The following is a 20,501-nucleotide window of genomic DNA, read 5'->3' as shown; positions in this document are numbered from 1 at the left end:
AGCAAAGAGATTTAAGATAAAATTGAGGGGATTTGGAACACCAAACCACAATCCATACCACACAATGCAGCAACATAACACAGAAAGTGATGGAATGTGCCTTCCTGCAATCTCACGACCTGAGCACCTCCTGCATGTAAATGATTGTGATGATGAAGTTGTTTATATACATGTGATCTTAGATCTTACCCGTAGCTTCTTTAGCTTTACTACACTAGGTCTGGGCTGGGGTCTGCAGCTGGAAATCTAGACCGGTCTCGAAACTTGCTCCGTGGTCCTGCTCATTACTGCATGGTCAGGCCTCAGACTGGGAACCGCCATAGGCTGTCTGATAATGTGGTGTTTCTATTGTAGACCTCTGTAGTAAGAAAAAGACTCTTCAAACCGTAATTATATGTTATCCCTATTTAATCTAAAAGGCAGAGGGATGTTTACAGTCAGTACTGTGTCCTCATAACAACAAAACGCGACCGATATCTGAGAACCCCGTAAGTTCTCACAAACAGACATTAAATACCAAGCATGCCTCAGTTCAAGCTGACATCAAAATACTTTCTAATGTGCATAATGTGTTTCAATGTTTCCTGCAGATTTTAAACAGAAGCTGATTGTTAAAGAAGAAGCTTCTTTAGACCACAGACCTCGTGCCGACCTGCATGACCCAACGCCCCCCCACATCAAGGAGGAACAGAAGGGAGTCTACATCAGTCTGCCAGGAGAGCAGCTCAATGGGAAGGAGGTGATTAATGCCATCAGGTTTCCAGTCTCTGCTCCTCCCATAAAGAGTCTGGATGATGAACAGTCTCTGCTGCTCTCACAGCTTTATCCAGACCAGATTAAAGGCAGAGAGTTTCCAGAAGAGAATGATGGAGAAGAATCCATCAGGATACAAGATCATGGAGATGCTTCCACTTCTTCAGAGGCTGAAGACACTGAGGAGGATGAAGAGGACAGTGATGTAGAACACCCTCTTTCTGAGCTGGAACACTTGTCAGACTCAGGATATAAGAAATGTTCTACAGAGAAGAAAAATGTGGAGTCATGTAGGAAAGTCCAGACTGGAGGGAAGCTTAGCTGTGAAGACTGTGGCAAAACATTTACAAGAAAATATGATGTAAACATACACATGAGAATCCACACAGGAGAGAAGCCTTTCTGTTGTGATCTATGTGGTCAAAGATTTAACCACAAATCAGCTTTAAACAGTCACACGAGAATCCATACAGGACAAAAGCCTTTCTGTTGTGATCTATGTGGACAAAGATTTAGACAAAAATCAGCTTTAAACAGACACATAAGAATCCATACAGGGCAGAAGCCTTTCTGTTGTGATCTATGTGGTCAAAGATTTAGCCGAAAATTAAATTTAAACACACGCGAGAATCCATACAGGACAAAAGCCTTTCTGTTGTGATCTATGTGGTCAAAGATTTAGCCAAAAATCAGCTTTAAACAGTCACACGAGAATCCATACAGGACAAAAGCCTTTCTGTTGTGATCTATGTGGTCAAAGATTTAGCCAAAAATCAGCTTTAAACAGTCACACGAGAATCCATACAGGACAAAAGCCTTTCTGTTGTGATCTATGTGGTCAAAGATTTAACCACAAATCAGCTTTAAACAGTCACACGAGAATCCATACAGGACAAAAGCCTTTCTGTTGTGATCTATGTGGACAAAGATTTAGACAAAAATCAGCTTTAAACAGACACATAAGAATCCATACAGGGCAGAAGCCTTTCTGTTGTGATCTATGTGGTCAAAGATTTAGCCGAAAATTAAATTTAAACACACACGCGAGAATCCATACAGGACAAAAGCCTTTCTGTTGTGATCTATGTGGTCAAAGATTTAGCCAAAAATCAGCTTTAAACAGTCACACGAGAATCCATACAGGACAAAAGCCTTTCTGTTGTGATCTATGTGGTCAAAGATTTAGCCAAAAATCAGCTTTAAACAGTCACACGAGAATCCATACAGGACAAAAGCCTTTCTGTTGTGATCTATGTGGTCAAAGATTTAGCCAAAAATCAGCTTTAAACCGTCACATGAGAATCCATACAGGACAGAAGCCTTTTTGTTGTGATCTATGTGGTCAAAGATTTAGCCGAAAATCAGCTTTAAACAGTCACACAAGAATCCATACAGGACAAAAGCCTTTCTGTTGTGATCTATGTGGTCAAAGATTTAGCCAAAAATCCTCTTTAAACCGTCACATGAGAATCCATACAGGACAAAAGCCTTTTTGTTGCGATCTATGTGGTCAAAGCTTTAGCCACAAATCCGGTTTAAGCAGTCACAAGAGAATCCATACAGGACAGAAGCCTTTTTGTTGTGATCAGAGCTCTGATATATGATGGAGCTTGATTATTAAGGGCTTTATACATTAGAAGAAAAATTTTAAATTATATTTTTGATTTACCAGGAAGCCAATGAAGGGAAGCTAAAATAGGAGAAATATGATCCCTCTTGTTGATTTTCATCAGAACTCTTGCTGCAGCATTGTGGATCAGCTAAAGACTTTGAGCTGCATTTCCTGATAGTAAAGTTAGTAAAAAATTACAATAGTCCAGCCTTCAAGTAACAAATGCATGGACTAGTTTTTCAGCATCGCTCCTGGATTAATAATGCTTGTGTACATTAATAATGCTCGTGTCTTATTTTCCAAAGTCGACAGGTTAACAAATCCTCCTGTGTCAGTGGCTTCCGAACTCCACTCCACCAGGGCCTGCAATGAATTAGCTAACTTCTTTACTGAGAAAATCCTAAAAATTAGAGGATCGGTTTGTACAGTTCCTCCACCTGCTGCCTTGATGTTCTACCCGCAGGTTTCTTTAACAAAGTTTTACCTGTCATAGCATCTGTTTTGACTCGGATAATAAACACATCCCTTCTGTCAGGTGTTTTCCTCCAGTCCCTAAAAACAGCAATTATCAAACCACTGCTGAAAAAGAATCATTTAGACAAACTTCTACTCCAGAACTACAGGCCTATCTCAAACCTCCCCTTTATCAGTAAGATCATTGAAAAAGTTGTATTTCAACAATTAAACACCTTCTTAACAACGACCAGCCGATTTGACGTTTTCCAGTCAGGTTTCCTCACCACAGTACAGAGACCGCCCTTATCAAGGTGTTTAATGACATCCATATAAATACAGACTGTGGAAGAACTACCGTGCTGGTTCTATTGGACCTCAGTGCAGCATTTGATACTGTCGATCACTCCATCCTGTTAGAACGGCTGGAGAACTGGGTCGGTCCTTTCTGGTACAGCTCTCCACTGGTTTAAATCCTACTTAAAGGACAGGGACATTTTTTGCATCAGTAGGTAACTTGACATCAGAGATGACATAAATCACATGTGGGGTTCCCCAAGGGTCCATCCTGGGTCCCCTCCTCTTCAATATCTACATGCTTCCCTCTAGCTCAGATCATAAAAAAACACATCAGCTACCATAACTATGCAGATGACACACAGCTCTACATCACCATGTCACCAGGTGACTATGGACCAGTTCAGGCACTGAGTAAATGCCTAGAAGAAATCAATACCTTGATGTGTCAAAACTTTCTTCAATTGAATAAAAACAAAACTGAAGTAATAATATTTGGACCAATAGAGGAGAGATCAAAAGTTAGCACACAGCTTCAGTCGCTTCAGCTAAAACCCACTGATCAGGCCCGAAATCTGGGAGTAGTGATGGACTCAGACCTGAACCTCCAAAAGCATCTAAAGACAATTACAAGGTCGGCTTTCTATCACCTGAGGAACATTTCCAGGATTAAAGGACTGATGTCTCAGCAGGATCTGGAAAAACTAATCCATGCGTTTGTCCTTAGTAGAATTGATTACTGCAACGGTGTTTTCACAGGTCTGCCTAAAAAGTGGATCAGACAGCTGCAGCTGATCCAGAACGCTGCTGCCCGCGTCCTCACTAAGACTAAGAACGTAGAGCAGTCGTATAGTCGATTTGGCTGTCGAGCTCTATCTGGCATTGAGACATCAATTCCTATTGCCATATTGCTAGACAGGACACTGGGGAAGAAAAAAAAAAAGAAAGTAGAGCACATAACCCCAGTTCTAAAGTCCTTACACTGGCTCCCTGTATCTCAGAGAATAGACTTTAAAATACGTCTGTTAGTCTATAAATCCCTGAATGGCCTAGCTCCTAAATACATCAGACCTGTTATCAGTGCATCAACCCTCCAGACCACTCAGGTTTTCTGGCTCCAGCCTGCTCTGCATACCTAGAACCAGAACTAAACACGGAGAAGCAGCATTTAGTTCCTATGCTCCACTGATCTGGAACAAACTTCCAGAAAACTGTAAAAGTGCTGAAAGTCTGAGTTCCTTTAAATCAAGATTAAAAACACATTTGTTTAGGATTGCCTTTGACTGTTCTAGTTAACTGAAACACCACTATTTTTTATGTTCTATTTTCTTTCTATATTTTATTCCTACTTGCTTTTATTCTGTTTTATTTTGCTATATTTTAATCATGTAAAGCACTTTGCATTGTCTTTGTACTGAATTGTGCTATATAAATAAATTTGCCTTGCCTTGCCTGGACAGAATGTTTCTAATTTTGGCAATATTCCGGAGGTGAAAAAAAGGAAACTCCGGAAACCTGTTTAATATGAGATTTAAATTACATGTCTTGGTCAAAAATTACACTAAGATTTTTTACTTTATTACCAGAGGCCAAGTTAATGGCATCCAGATTAAGTGATTGATTAAGAAGTTTATTCTTTGAGGACTCTGGTCCAAAGATTACAACTTCTGTCTTGTCAGAACTTAAATGCAGAAAATGTAAAGTCATCCAGCTTTTGATGTCATCAAGACATGCCTGCAGTCAAAGTAATCGATTGGATTCATCAGGATTTATGGATAAATATAGCTGAGTATCATCAGCATAACAGTGAAAATTAATCCCATGCTGTCAGATAATTTTGCCTATCGGAAGCATATATATAGTAAAGAGAATTGGTCCAAGGACTGAACCCTGTGGTACTCCACAAGTGACCCTAGAGTTTGAAGATTTATTATTAACAGGAACAAACTGGAATCTGTCCAACAGATAGGATTTAAACCTGCCTAATGCTTTCCCCTTAATCCCTACAGTATGTTCAAGTCTTTGTAGAACTTTGTTTCTGTCTTTGTTTGGTTCCAAGTGACATGGCCCCCTGACAGAGATCTCTCTGCGTGCCCGGACACTTTCTTTCCTCTGCTCCCTGTGCAGATTCTTTAAAACTTCTCCAAACTTTCAATCTTTTTTGAATGATATCAAGTATCTCTATGCCTTGGTCAAGATATTTGAAAATAATACTGCCTTAAAGTTTTCAGAAATGTTAGCACGATATATGAGCTACACCCTTGTGTTTTTATTATTTTAATTTTCTTTCCTAATAGCTGTTTTGGATAACGTCTTATGTTTACTTGTACTTATATTGTTGAAATTTGTATTTTAAAATAGTTCAATAAAAATAAAATCCATTTCCCCCCTCTTCCGAAACGACGAAGAAGCCTGTCACTACCCGATCCGTCCCGGTAGCACAATCCGTTCCATCAGCTCATTTGCGCACGTGCGAACAGAATAACTTCCCGTAGGCAAAATTTCATTTTTCTTACTTTTTTATTCTTTTGTCTTTTTTCGGGCCGGGGGTTTCTCTTTGTACATCTATGTATTTGTGTAAATATATATATATATTTTTTTTGTTTTGTTTTTTAATAGCAAAAATGTTTCCCAGTTGTGGTTAGGGAAATTAAAATATATACGCCATTTCTTAAAGTACATATAAAACCCCAGCTATAAACACGTTTAGGAGTGTAGAAACGTATTTTATTTTGAATATTCTTCAGTGTTTTTTTTATCATTTATTTGATTTGCATATGTATGTGTGTTTTGTACTTAATGAATACATTTTAATAAAGTATGCCCTGGCTTTGTTATGTTTTCTTTGTTCTATTCCCCTTTCGGTTTTTGTAAAAAAAAATAAACAATTTGTAAAAAAAAAATGTATGACGGGGTCGTCTCTTGTTCATGATTTGTATATTGTTCATGATTTGTATATATATGTACACATATAATAAATACATTATTTCTGGCTAGTTCATTTAAGTTAAATTTACGTTGTATTTTTACTGTGTGTTGTGTTTACTGCTATTCTGGTGTTGTGTGGATGTTGTTTTATTCCCTGTCTGCGTTCTTTGTTGAATCGTCTCATCACTACAGCAATTTCAGCCATGGAGGACAAAATGGCACAGATGTATCCACTATTAGCCCACGATGACAATGATGAAAACAGCGACGAGGAGCCAGGTACCTTTTATCCAACTCACTTTCCTGACATATTTTAATTCTGAAGTATACACACATGAATCACTGCTGTAAATTGAACCCTGAATGTATAATGGATCAACCTTCATAAAATTACCTTCCAGCTGAAAATCTAACGAAGTGGCGGCCTGAAGTGACGTGAGAAAAAGAGTTTATACATAATAAACAAGGGGAAAATGATACTTATTTTTACTATTTACTATTTTATTCTTTTACTATTTTACAATTAGTTACTAAGTTCATGGTATTTATTACGTATAGACTCTTTACTTCTAAGAAGTTTTAAGGTTTTATTAAAGTGTATTTCATATGACTGATCTCTCATTACTTTAGTTTTTTTGTTCATCAGTTTATTGTGTTAATCATATATTTACTGGAATATATAGACCAGTTGTTACCATTTTTTTTACTATATATGTGTATTGATTTACTCTCTCTCTCTTATCGTTGCAGATAGCCTGCAGAAAGCAGAGAAATATGTTGTGACGATAATGTTTTTCTAAATATGTCTGAAACTGTTATGAACTGTATTCATCTATCTGGAGTGCTTATGTATGAATGTACTATGTACACTGCTTATTATCTCTGTGTTCCTAAGGTCACAGAGTGTTTTTGCTTATCCCTACCCCTTAGCTGGACAAATGTAACCAGGGTTTCCCTAATAAAAGCAAGGAGGGGACAGAGTCGCTTTAGAGCGAGTTTGGAGATCTGTATTAAGCATCTCAGTTCCTCTCCTTGCAAAATTTATGAAAACTAATCTCATTGTTGTCCCTCCTTCTTGTGTTGTTAATGAATGTTTTAGGTGTTTGAACCTGACAAACAGATTATATTCTGAAGATAACATCAAACTGCAATATGTCTCCAACTCCTCTTACTGATCACTGCAGTATCGAATTATTAATTACTCCTCATTCTGAAAGTCTGCGACACAGAGGAAACTGGAAACTCAATGCAAATCTCTTAAAATATGAGTTGTACTTCAAGGAAATCAAACAACTAATAAAAAAGATTCTGTTAGATGATTTGATAATAACCTACACCAAAAAATGGGAATTCCTTAAAATATGAAATACAGGCTCACTCATTCTTTTAGCAAAAACCTAAAAAGAAACAATGACATGGAAGAAATAAGGTTAGTTAAGGGTTAAACCTACTATTTCTTAAATAGACGTTGACTGATGCTGACAAAAATAACCTCCTGACTCTACAAGCTAAATTAGACAGCATCTATGAAACAAAGGCCCGAGGAGCTTTTGTCAGATCCAGAGCTTAGAGGATTGAGGAAGGGGAAAAAGCAGTTCATACTTCTGCAGACCGGAAAAGAGAAGACAAGTTAAAAAATACATTCAATCCCTTATTATTAACAACAATGAATGTACTGACCAAACTCATATTGCAAAATAAATTAGTAACTTTTATCAAAACCTTTACTGCTCTTCTTTTTCACCCCAAGAATGCGACCTTCTGCTAAACCAAGTCAAAGACTTCATCCCTCAAGTCACTGAGGATTTTAAGGAAAATTGCGATAAAGACATTAATATCGAGGAACTAGATAACGCCATTTTATGCTTGAAACTCTATAAATCCCACAGCCCTGATGGCCTTACCGCCAATTTCTATAGAGATTTATGGGATTATCTCAGAGAATTTATATTCCAGGTTTTTAAAGAGATCCTATGTAACAATTCACTTCCACACAACATGAAGCAGGGTGTTAGCACCCTTATACCCAAACCAAGAACAGACAACAAGATTTTAGACAATTACCGTCCAATCACCATTCTAAACTGCGATTATAAACTGTTAACGTATATTTATACAAATAGATTAAAGACTGGTCTTAAGGATGTTATTTCTGAAACACAGACAGGTTTTATGTCCAAAAGATCTATACATGATAACATCAGACTGGTGCAGGATTTACTTGAATATAGTGAACTGATTGAGGATAAAGGATTCATCCTTTTTCTTGACTTTTATAAAGCTTTTGATATGTTGGAGCATCAGTTTCGTTTCAAAGTTTTGCACTTGTTCGGATTCGGGCCAAACTTCTGTAGAATAATAAAAAGCTTTTACAATGACACCACAAGTTCAGTTGCACTGCCACACGGTAGGTCTCCACGTTTCACAATAAATAGGGGAGTAAAACAGGGCTGTAATATTTCCCCTTTTCTCTTCATCTTGGCTGTTGAAGTGTTGAGTATTTTTTATAAAAACTCAAATATACCTAAATTGAAAGTTTTTGATGACCAAATTATAATCAGTCAACTAGCTGACGACACTACAATTTTTTGAAGAATCTAGACCAAACCCCTAAAGTTCTTGAGTTAATTAATACTTTCTCCAAAGCATCTGGATTAACCTTAAAGCTGCAGAAGTGTGAACTGATGGCGATTCACGACTCTGATCTGACGGAAGCTTATAATATTCCTATTAAATCCTCAGTTTTATATCTTGGAATTTTAATCACTAAAGATGCTAAACTCAGTGAAACTGTAAACATAGATAATAAAATACAGAATTGCAAGTCTCAGTTAAATAGATGGCTCCAAAGAGACCTGACCTTGTTTGGGAGAACCTATCTAACCAAAATGGAGTCCCTGTCCCGGTGCATATACCCAGCTTACTTTATGGCCATACCTAACAAATACATTAAAGCTATAAATCAGTTGAACTTTAATTTCATCTGGAAAAATCGAATCCACTACCTATAGAAAGCAAATATGGTTAAAGACTATAATGATGGTGGTTTACAAGCTATTGACTTTGATTGTTTAAATGCAGTCTTAAAAGGGTTGAAATCCTTTTTAATAAATGGAAATAGTATTTGGTTCTGTCTCACCAAATCTAGGTGGCCTAGATTTTGTTCTTAGATGTGACTTTAATGTCGACAGACTTCCTGTTAAGTTATCTGCCTTTCATAAGCAGGTTTTGTTGTGTTGGAAACTTATGTACACACACAACTTTACTCCTCACCAGACGCCCATCTGGAACAACAGATATGTGTTACACAGAAATAAGTCTCTGTATTTAGATCACTGGATGGAAAAAGGTATTTGATCCATAAAACATCTTCTTAATGACAATGGAGACTGGCTGTCTTATGACAAATTTTGCTTATTATATAATTTGGATTGCACACGCACTCAGTTTAACATAGTAATGAACTCCATCCCAACTGCAGTCTGAAATCTGGTTCAAAATATAAACACTCAGTCAGCTAACCTTCAGTTACCCGCTCTTCAACTGTTTGGAGTTAACCTTTTGGACCAAAGTAACTCTAACAAACGGATGCGTCAACATCTAACTCATTCTGTATTTCCCACCAGACCAAATAACCCACATGGAAAGAACCTATATAAACATATATGTTTTAATATAGGTTTTGATATAGGTTTTAAATATATGTGACATATATAAAATTGGCCGTTTTCCTATATTATATGTACATATATGTACATATATGTGCATATATGCAATACCACATATATGTACATATATAAAATTGGCCGTTTTCCTATATTATATGTACATATATGTACATATATGTGCAATAATGTAATACCACATATATGTACATATATAAAATTGGCAGTTTTCCTATATTATATGTACATATATATATATATATGTGTATATCTATATCCGTGCATACATGTACCTATACCCGTGCATGCATGTACCTAAATGTGTAGATCATGTGCATACATGTACCTATATCCGCTGATACATTTATCTATATCAATCCACACATATATGCACTTGTTTACCTATCCATCCATTTTCCGAACCGCTTTATCCCTCATGGGGTCACGGCGGGTGCTGGTGCCTATCTCCAGCATTCACTGGGCGAGAGGCGGGGTACACCCTGGACAGGTCGCCAGTCTGTCGCAGGGCAACACAGAGACAAACAACCATTCACACCTAAGGACAATTTAGAGAAGCCAATTAACCTAACAGTCATGTTTTTGGACTGTGGGAGGAAGCCAGAGTACCCGGAGAGAACCCACGCATGCACAGGGAGAACATGCAAACTCCATGCAGAAAGACCCAGGACTCGAACCCAGGACCTTCTTGCTGCAAGGCAACAGCGCGAACCACTGCGCCACTGTGCAGCCCATGTATTTACCTATGTATTAGCAAAATTATAAAAATCCATAGCTACTAGGCAACATAAATAATAGCCCAAAATGCAGAAATTTAACATTATTTATTAACTTAAGAACAATCAAAGTACAAGAACAAAAAAAAGTAACAGAAATACCCCCCAAGAAATTATCTTGTGGATCTTCTCAGCTCTGTGAGCTTTGAATTAATGGATGTGCCAATCTGCCCTCGGCTGGCTGCTGTTGTTAATGCTGAAATAGTTCATTCACAAAACTACTCGCGTACTTTTCGGAGAAACTCATACACTGTCATTCTTTCTGATCGAGAGGAAAGTATTTTCTCTGTGAAGACATTTATTGTCTGTGATCTGGGGCAGGGGGAGACATGTTATGCAGTGGGGAAGTACTACCAAAAAGTGAAACAAGACATCTGCAGTCAATTTAAGAATCCTTGTTATTTCATCCCTGTAGGGAAAAGTATTGGGCCTTTAGTTGCTGTACAAGCATCTCAGATAAAAGAAAAGTGTCTGTTCATTAAAACTGTGAACAGAAATGTTGACATTGTCTTCAAATTCATTAACCACAGTGAAATGCTCAGATAGATGTGGGATGATGATTAGTTGAAAAAATGTTTTTTTTGTCATACATTTAGACTCTAATGACCTTTCTGCAAAATTCATCTATAAAATGTATCAAAACAATACAGAAAACATTTCATTTTGCATTGCATTTGGTGGATGTAATGGTTAATTTGTGGATATGTGTGAGCTGTAATGTGAATCTTGAAGTGACTTGAAATGGGGGGGGCGGGCCCTTGATTGACAAAATAAAAAAATGACAAACCGTTTTGCTATACATTCTCTTCTTTTCCACTATCTTTACAGAAGAATTGACCTTGTAAATGTTTCAGGAAAACATGTAGACATCATAGCTTTCCATTTCCTCTCACTTTTCTCACAATTGTTAAATTCCATAACATGCCAATTACAAGAGATACCAATTTCATGTGTTCGCACATACATAAGTCCTTGCATAATTTTTGCCTTGATAATACAAAATTAGCTAGTCATCATGTATGACAGTTGCCAAAGTGAGATATGAGCTACAAAATGACCAGATCCTGTCAACATCTTGCATACACATACTGTATAGGGCTTATATGTGAATATAAAGAGGCAATACCGGAGACCTACATGGCCTGTATATGCACCTCAATTTGCCTATATCCAGCATATAAATGTATATATATTATCATATATGTGGATATATGCCCCTCAATCTAGCATATATGGACATATGTATGCACATATATGCAACTCAATCTAGCGTATATACAGCATATATGTACATATATATGCGTCATATATGCACATATATGCGCCTCAATCTAGCTTATATGCAGCATATATGCAGCATATATGTGCATATATATGCGTCATATATGCACATATATGCTGTATATATGCAGCATATATGCGCATATATGACGCATATAGGTTTCATATATGCGCATATATCCTCATATAGGTTCTTTCCATGTGGGAAAAACTCTATTTTAAATTTGTTTTCTGATTCAGAGGTTAATAAGTGAAGAACCGCTTACCTTAAATACTCTCTATCATAAAGCTAAAGAAGTTAATTTCAAAATTCTGAATAATTTAAATAAAGCACTACCCACTGCACAGTGGCGCAGTGGGTAGCACTGTTGCCTTGCAGCAAGAAGGTCTTGGGTTTGAGTACACCCCTGGGTCTTTCTGCATGGAGTTTGCATGTTCTCCCTGTGCATGCATGGGTTCTCTCTGGGTACTCTGGCTTCCTCCCACAGTCCAAAAACATGACTGTTAGGTTAATTGGCTTCTCCAAATTGTCCTTAGGTGTGTGTGAATGGTTGTTTGTCCTGTTTGTCTCTGTGTTGCCCATTTGTGCCCTTTGTTACAATGCACAAATCCTATTGGATTTGTGCATTGTAAGCGTGAATTTGAAGTTGTGGAGGGCGTTAAATTCTAAGCTTTGTATTTGTAGAATAAAAAAAAAATACAAGTACAATTTTTTTTACATCTGTTCAAATTTTAAGTACAAGTACACAAATTGTGTTCTGTGAGTTGCACATCAAAAACCTCTTACATTCTTAGTTTTGCTCCAAATGGTCCAGAACTATTGTGGCAAAACTATTTGTGCATTGTAATTTTGGTGTTTTGTAATTGTAGATTGTTTTAAATCTGTCACAAGTAAAAAATAAAGTTACACCTCTTCAAATTCTTGAGTACAAGTACACAAATTGTGTTCCGTGAGTTGCACATCATAAATGTCTGTCATTCAGTTCTGCTACAGTTGATCTAAAACAAATGGTGCAAAACAAATTCAAACACGTGTATTAAAATCTTCAAAAAAAATATATATTTTTTTCTTAACACAAATACAAATCAATGAGTCTGATGTCTTCTCTGAGCGAATTTATTTTTTGAAACTTTTTCCACATCATTCTGATAACAAACGAATCCGCAGGATTTGAACTCAGGAACTTCAGTTTTAGTACCAGCAGCATCACCACTACACCATGAGACTATTCACTCTCTGACATGTTCTCCTAGAACATTTATTTTTTTTCATTTCTTTCCATTATTTTGATGATAAAACTTGGTAATAATTAACAGGATATGAACTCAGGACCTTGAATCACCTTCTCAGTACAACCAACAATGCCACTACACCATGAGAACATTCAAGCACTGAGCACTTCTCCTAGCCATTTATCCTTTTTCATTTCTGATGTTAAAACCAAGAAATACTTAATAGGATTTGAACCTAGGACCTTCAGAACTTTGAATAGCCTTCTCAGTACCACCAAAAAACATTTTTGCAAAGGTGTAAACTCAGTGGTGGACTTGCATTACCTAATTTTCAGATATATTACCGGGCTGCTCACATCCAAAAACTGTTGCTGGTTGGAATCTCCTCACTCCCCTTGGTGTAAATTAGAACAATCATCTTGCATAGGGTCCTTTATACCTGCTTTGCTATATTCTTCTCTGCCTACAAAACCTTCTTTATATACAGATAATCGAGTGGTACGTAACACCCTTAGGATCTGGTATCAGTTTAGAAGGCAACATAAATTTTTAACTGCATCTTCTATGATTCCTTTAACTAACAACCACCTATTTCCCCTATCTCCTTCAGACTCGCTTTTTTCAGTTTGGTATGATAAGGGTGTTGGGCACTTAAAGAATCTGTATGTACGTGGTGTGTTTGATAGTTTTACTAATTTGTCTTCTAAGTATAATTTTCCAGGTACTCATTTGTTTTGCTACTTTCAGATTCGTAGTTTTGTTTCAAAACTCTTTCCCAGTTTTCCTTCAATGCCTCCGGAATTGCCGGGGGCATTGAACTACTTGTTTTCCGTAGTTTGAAGACGTTTACGGAAAACAAGTCCAATTAGTTTGTTTTTTACTTTTTTGGAATGACCTTGACCTGGATGACTGAGAATCTTCACCAGCATATTAAACAGAAAGAGAAAAGGTCTGCCTGATATTTAAAGCTACTTGAATCTACAGTTTTGTGAAACAACAGAGAAAGTGTGGTTATCTCTTTGCACTCTTTGTTTTACGAATGACTAATAAAAACTGATCTGGAGACCTGAGCAAACGAAAGGGAGCGTGCAGATGAAGCAGGTCTGACACATATTGGATAGCAAGGCCATGAAAAATTCTAAAAACACCCAATGAATTGCTACTAAAACTGGAGAAATATGCTTTTATTTTCTGGTAGCAGTTAAAAGAAGAGCAACAACATTTTGGACCAGCTGCAGTCAGGCTACTTGAGTTTTATTAGGCCCTAGAGTAAAGTACAGTACAGTAATCTAAGCAAGTTGTAATTAAATCAATGATAAAAATCTTTAGTCAGCTGTCTCAGTTTGAAAAAGCTGGACTTGACCAGACACTAACTGTGCATGAAAGATAAAATTATTTTCAAGTTTTACACCCAGGTCTGTAGCAGTCAGTGTCAGATGCTGACTTTGAGGTCCAAGGAACATTGATATTAGAGACATCAATGCACCCAAACAACATTAACTTTGTTGACATCAATGATTTCTCTAATGCATATGCCTAAAAGGAGAATTTCTTATAACCATTGCCGACTTAATGCATAGGCTCACCTGGGCTGAAACCCAGGGGCCTAAAGCATTAGGGGAAATACTGAGGTCACATGGTTGGCTGAAAATAATCCAGTTGTTTTGTTATCATTGATGTAACATTGCTCAATGTTTGGAACTTGTCAGGCTGTTCTCTCCATTACTTTAGATATATGACTTTAGATTTAGGTCAGCCGCTGATTTCCCCACATAAAAAATTATCCATGTGGGCTGATTGATTTATGATCCATGGATTGACCAATCAGAATGTGAAGAGCTAGTTTTTGGCTTTGTATTTCCGCTGTGAAGGAGTGACAGTTGTCATGTCAGGGAATAATGTAAGAACGGTGCTCAGAAAGAAAAACAAAACCCGTTGGGAGTTTTAAGACTTAGATAAGTTAGCCGCTACAGCTAGCTCCTTTCTACAACAACCAAGCACTCAGCGGTTGGTAAAGGCTCCAGCTCAGCCAATAGGAGAGAAGTTGAGGCGGTGACGTTATTCCAAACCCCGCCCCCATTCTGTTTCTACTGCACATGGAAAAAGGTCTTTTGGAAAAAGATGGGACAGAAATAAAGAGGGTGGAAGAAATCTGTGTAGGAATAAAATGCCTCAAGGATATTTTAGAGGTGGAAATACATCAGCATTTGTAGAATTAAATGCACAATAAAATAATTTGAAAATACTTTTTAAAATATATTTTAGTGTAAGTAAATATGAAATAACAAACGGGGTAGAGGGAAAAAACATTTGCAATAAATACACAAATTCAATTCACTTTTATTTATATATCTCCAATTCACAACATGTCATCTTAAAGTACTTAAAGTCAAATTCAGTCAAAACATACACATTGGTAAAAAAGTTTCCTATTTGAAGAAACCCAACCCAACAGATTGAGAAAATAATTTCAAGAAAAATAGATGATTAAAAATTAGTGGTTTAAATAAACAACATGCTATAATGCAGAGATAAAACATGGCAGTTAAATATTGACATATAAATATATATCGGGAGTTAATTAATTGTCAATTAATTGATCAATTATTGTATAAATGTCTTAAGTATTTTGTTGTATTTAATTGCACACAATATTATACACTTTAGCTACTTTTTGGCACTGTATTTATTTAATTGAGTCATTTATTTATTTCTGTATGTATTCTAAATTATGAGAAGATCTGTCCTCCAATGGCAACAGGAGATCTTCTTGAATGCACTTCTGACCTGATGGGAAAAAAAGATTTCCAGAAAAAACATGGACAAATCAATAAGGAAAAAAACTCTTCCAATTTACAAAAAAGTGAACTTATGCTGACGTTACAAGATAAAAAAGAGGGTTATTTTTTATTTTATTTTTTACAAAACCTGTTGTCACAACAGACTTTTGAAACCTCCCCACCACCTGATGTGTTCTTAATCTCTTAAAATAATGGGTTTTAAAATTACCATAGTAATCTAATCGATGTATATACAAAAGAATACAGATTTTACAAAAACTAAATTCATAGTACTTATGATCTACAAAACCTCGACATAAGTGGCCACAACAGGAAGGTTAATTAAGATTTCATGTCTGACTAGGGGAAAAACACATTTATATGGTGTATGTAAACTTTTGGTTTCAACTGTATGTGAGCACTGTCTTAATCAGTTACCGTACATATCACTCACCTAGCAAAGATAAACATCCGTGTTTCTCCTATTAAAATTATGAGGTTGTCTGTAGGGGACCCACAGGTTAAATAAAAGTGATCACAAACAGAAAACACCCTTCCTAAGATGGAAAAAATAAATAAGACATCCTTAAAAAATCTCACTACTTAGGAGGGTGGGCCTAGTGGTTAGAGCAGCGTGCACAGACTAAGAACACACCGGTGCTACAGCTCTGTCTAAAAAATGTAATACACAGACAAAAAAAAACATCTGAAAATGAGCTATAAAGAAATGCTTAAACTAACAAGTGAAGACTGTTGCCTTCGATGACAACACACAAACATCTCACAGGAAACTACAGCTGTGCAGTTTGAGTTAATATTCATAGCAGAGCCATTTTCCCTCCCGTACGGATTCTCACGAGTCTGTTTAAAGCTGGTTTGTGGTTAAATCTTTGTCCACATAGATCACAACAGAAAGGCTTCTCTCCTGTGTGGCTTTTCCTGTGTGTGCTTAGATTTGATTTTAGGCTAAATCTTTGTTCACATATCACAACAGAGAGGCTTCTGTTCTGTATGGATTCTCATATGCCTGTTTAAATTTGCTTTTATGCTAAATCTTTGACCACATAGATCACAACAGAAAGGCTTTTTTTCCTGTATGGATTCTCATGTGTGTGTTTAAAATTGATTTTCGGCTAAATCTTTGACCACATAGATCACAACAGAAAGGCTTTTGTCCTGTATGGATTCTCATGTGTGTGTTTAAATGTGATTTTTGGCTAAATCTTTGACCACATAGATCACAACAGAAAGGCTTTTGTCCTGTATGGATTCTCATGTGTCTGTTTAAATGTGATTTTTGGTTAAATCTTTGACCACATAGATCACAACAGAAAGGCTTCTGACCTGTATGTGTTCTCATGTGTGTGTTTAAATATGATTTTTGGCTAAATCTTTGACCACAGAGATCACAACAGAAAGGCTTTTGTCCTGTATGGATTCTCATGTGTGTGTTTAAACGTGATTTTTGGCTAAATCTTTGACCACATAGATCACAACAGAAAGGCTTTTGTCCTGTATGGATTCTCATGTGTCTGTTTAAATGCGATTTTTGGTTAAATCTTTGTCCACATAGATCACAACAGAAAGGCTTCTGACCTGTATGTGTTCTCATGTGTGTGTTTAAATATGATTTTTGGCTAAATCTTTGACCACAGAGATCACAACAGAAAGGCTTTTGTCCTGTATGGATTCTCATGTGTGTGTTTAAACGTGATTTTTGGCTAAATCTTTGACCACATAGATCACAACAGAAAGGCTTTTGTCCTGTATGGATTCTCATGTGTCTGTTTAAATGTGATTTTTGGTTAAATCTTTGTCCACATAAATCACAACAGAAAGGCTTTTGTCCTGTATGGATTCTCATGTGTGTGTTTAAAACTGATTTGTGGCTAAATCTGTGTACACATAGATCACAACAGAAAGGCTTTTGGCCTGTATGTGTTCTCATGTGTGTGTTTAAATATGATTTTTGGCTAAATCTTTGACCACAGAGATCACAACAGAAAGGCTTCTGTCCTGTATGGATTCTCATGTGTGTGTTTAAATGTGATTTTTGGCTAAATCTTTGACCACATAGATCACAACAGAAAGGCTTTTGTCCTGTATGGATTCTCATGTGTCTGTTTAAAGCTGATTTTTGGTTAAATCTTTGTCCACATAGATCACAACAGAAAGGCTTCTGACCTGTGTGGATTCTCGTGTGTGCGTTTAAAGTTATTTTACAGCTAAATCTGTGTCCACATAGATCACAACAAAAAGGCTTCTCTCCTGTATGGATTCTCATGTGCATCTTTAAAATCGATTTACAGCCAAAGCTTTGACCACATAGATCACAACAGAAAGGCTTCTCTCCTGTGTGGATTCTCATGTGTCTGTTTAAATTATATTTTCTAATAAATGTTTTGCCACAGTCTTTGCAGCTAAGCTTCTCTCCTGTGTGGCCTTTCCTACATGACTCCACATTTTTCTTCGATGTAGAACATTTCTTATATCCAGAGTCTGACAAGTGTTTCAGCTCAGATAGAGGGTGTTCTACATCACTGTCTTCTTCACCTCCCTTAGTTTCTTCAGCCTCTGAAGAAATGGAAACATCTCCATGATCTTGTATCCTGGTGGATTCTTCTCCATCATTCTCTTCTGGAAGCTCTCTGCCTTTAATTTGGTCTGGATAAAGCTGTGAGAGCAGCAGAGATTGTTCATCATCCAGACTCTTTATGGGAGGAGCAGCAACTGGAAGCCTGATGGTATCAATCACCTCCTTCCCATTGAGCTGCTCTCCTGGCAGACTGATGTAGACTCCCTTCTGTTCCTCCTTGATGTGGGGGGGCGTTGGGTCATGCAGGTCGGCACGAGGTCTGTGATCTAAAGAATCTTCTTCTTTAACAATCAGCTTCTGCTTAACATCTGCAGGAAACATTGAAACACATTATGCACATTAGAAAGTATTTTGATTTCAGCTTGAACCGAGGCACATTTTAATAACTACATATTTAGTTCATCATATTTGATTTAACTACAACTGTTTCTTATTGTTATTTTTGCATTGTTGTTTCTTATGTATTGTTTGTTTACAGTTACTGGCAAAAGTAATCACCCCCTTGGCATTTTTCATGTTCTGTTGCCTCACAACCTGCCAGGTAAAATGGATTGTTGGATGATTGAGTTTGCACCATTTTATCTAAACAACATTGTAAGAGATTTTGAGACTGGACTGCAAAGTTGGTTGCCATGGAAATTGCAGTTAAACTGACGCTGAAGGCAAAGTGTCTGACATACTCAGACTGGACAGAATGACTGATATGCGTCAGCAAGGACGTCTGCATTGCAGATCTTCTCCACCAATGTGATGAATGGAACACTGATATCATACTGGGAACGCCCTGAATGGGTGGATACATCCTTGGTATTTAATGTCTGTTTGTGAGAACTTATCGGGGTTCTCAGATATCGGTCGCGTTTTGTTGTTATGAGAACACAGTACTGACTGTAAACATCCCTCTGCCTTTTAGATTAAATAAGGATAAAATATAGTTACGGTTTGAAGAGTCTTTTTCTTACAACAGAAATCTACAATAGAAACCCCACATTATCAGATAAAAGAACAAGGGGAGGCTGAGAACAGGGTGAGAGTATAACATCGAGAAATGTAAAAAGCAATAAAACACAAAACTTCAGCGTGCATGACTATAACATCTCCTTAAAAAGTCAGTTCTTTGTAGAGCTAAATTTTTTACCTTTAAGTGCTGATGACATGATATTGACCCTTCCTGCCATGTTTTGTAAACCAAAAGGTAATCCCCGATGATCCATATAATAATTTACAAACACAACTGCATAACATGGAAGGAGTTGGAGTTGTTGTAAATCTGAGAACAATTTCCAGGGTTTTTCACAATTGTGGGCTGCTGCCTATGGCGGTTCCCAGTCTGAGGCCCGACCACACAGTAATCAGCAGGACCACGGAGGAAGTGTTGAGACCGGTCTAGATTTCCAGCTGCAGACCCCAGCCCAGACCTGGAGCTGGTGTAGTAAAGCTAAAGAAGATACGGGTAATATTTAAGATCATATGTATATAAACAACTTGTCAAACAAGTGACAATCATTTACATGCAGGAGGTGCTCAGGTCCTGAGATTGCAGTAAGGCACATTCCATCACTTTCTGTGTTGCTGCATTGTGTGGTATGGATTGTGGTTTGGTGTTCCAAATTCTCTCAATTTTATCTTAAATCTGTTTGCTGTGAAATCTCTCTGTTTCTAACAAATAAGCATGTTTAAAACATTGTGTTGCTGCACTTCGCTAGCCTAGCTTTAGCCTAGCCTAAGCGTTGTAATGGCTTCCTCCCCTTGCCTTCCACTAGCTTCTCCGTCTCTGTCTCAGTCTCTCCTCTCTCTTCTGCTCTGTGTTTCTGATGTTTAGTTATTCCTCTTCCTCCTTTAGTGATAATGGTACATGTAATAAATGTAGTGTTTTTGTAGCTTTGGAGGCGAGGGTGTCAGAATGCGGTACCGCGCGCGAGCTATTTTTAGAAACACAACGTCACAATGACGTCACATCACGTGGTACGCAGTGGGGCAAACTCCTGAACCCCGCCGCTGCTTTGCTTTAAAAGAGACATGCGTTAGCCTAGGTTTTACTCGGTAAACGACTGCTTTTTCCAAATCTAAGACCATGGTTTTTAAACATTGTTGCTATGGAACGTGCAA

General features: G+C 37.2%; 2 protein-coding genes across 2 annotated transcripts; one reads left to right on the top strand and one right to left on the bottom strand.

Annotated features, from left to right (window-relative positions):
• The first annotated feature begins 1,008 nt into the window (after window positions 1-1,008).
• On the top strand, window positions 1,009-2,363 carry LOC118557857 (gastrula zinc finger protein XlCGF26.1-like). Its single transcript, XM_036128327.1, has 2 exons — window positions 1,009-1,294; window positions 1,377-2,363. Exons 1-2 carry the CDS (start codon window positions 1,127-1,129, stop codon window positions 2,355-2,357), a joined length of 1,149 nt encoding a protein of 382 aa, XP_035984220.1. The 5' UTR covers window positions 1,009-1,126; the 3' UTR covers window positions 2,358-2,363.
• Window positions 2,364-15,354: 12,991 nt separating this feature from the next.
• Window positions 15,355-18,214, bottom strand: LOC118557852 (gastrula zinc finger protein XlCGF57.1-like). Its single transcript, XM_036128322.1, has one exon. It carries the CDS (start codon window positions 18,162-18,164, stop codon window positions 16,866-16,868), a length of 1,299 nt encoding a protein of 432 aa, XP_035984215.1. The 5' UTR covers window positions 18,165-18,214; the 3' UTR covers window positions 15,355-16,865.
• Window positions 18,215-20,501: the final 2,287 nt, after the last annotated feature.

This window comes from Fundulus heteroclitus, chromosome 24 (assembly GCF_011125445.2).
Source record: "Fundulus heteroclitus isolate FHET01 chromosome 24, MU-UCD_Fhet_4.1, whole genome shotgun sequence".
Lineage (NCBI taxonomy): Eukaryota > Metazoa > Chordata > Actinopteri > Cyprinodontiformes > Fundulidae > Fundulus > Fundulus heteroclitus.
Note: the sequence above shows the minus strand (reverse complement) of the source record. Positions and strands in the feature narration are given on the sequence as shown.

Bases quoted from the DNA above. Each gene is read 5' to 3' on its own strand.
- LOC118557857 (XM_036128327.1), top strand. From the start codon at position 1,127: ATGAGAATCCACACAGGAGAGAAGCCTTTCTGTTGTGATCTATGTGGT. The intron at 1,295-1,376 runs ATAAGAATCCAT...ATTTAAACACAC, and splicing joins AATCAGCTTTAAACAGACAC to GCGAGAATCCATACAGGACA.
- LOC118557852 (XM_036128322.1), bottom strand. From the start codon at position 18,164: ATGAGAATCCACACAGGAGAGAAGCCTTTCTGTTGTGATCTATGTGGT.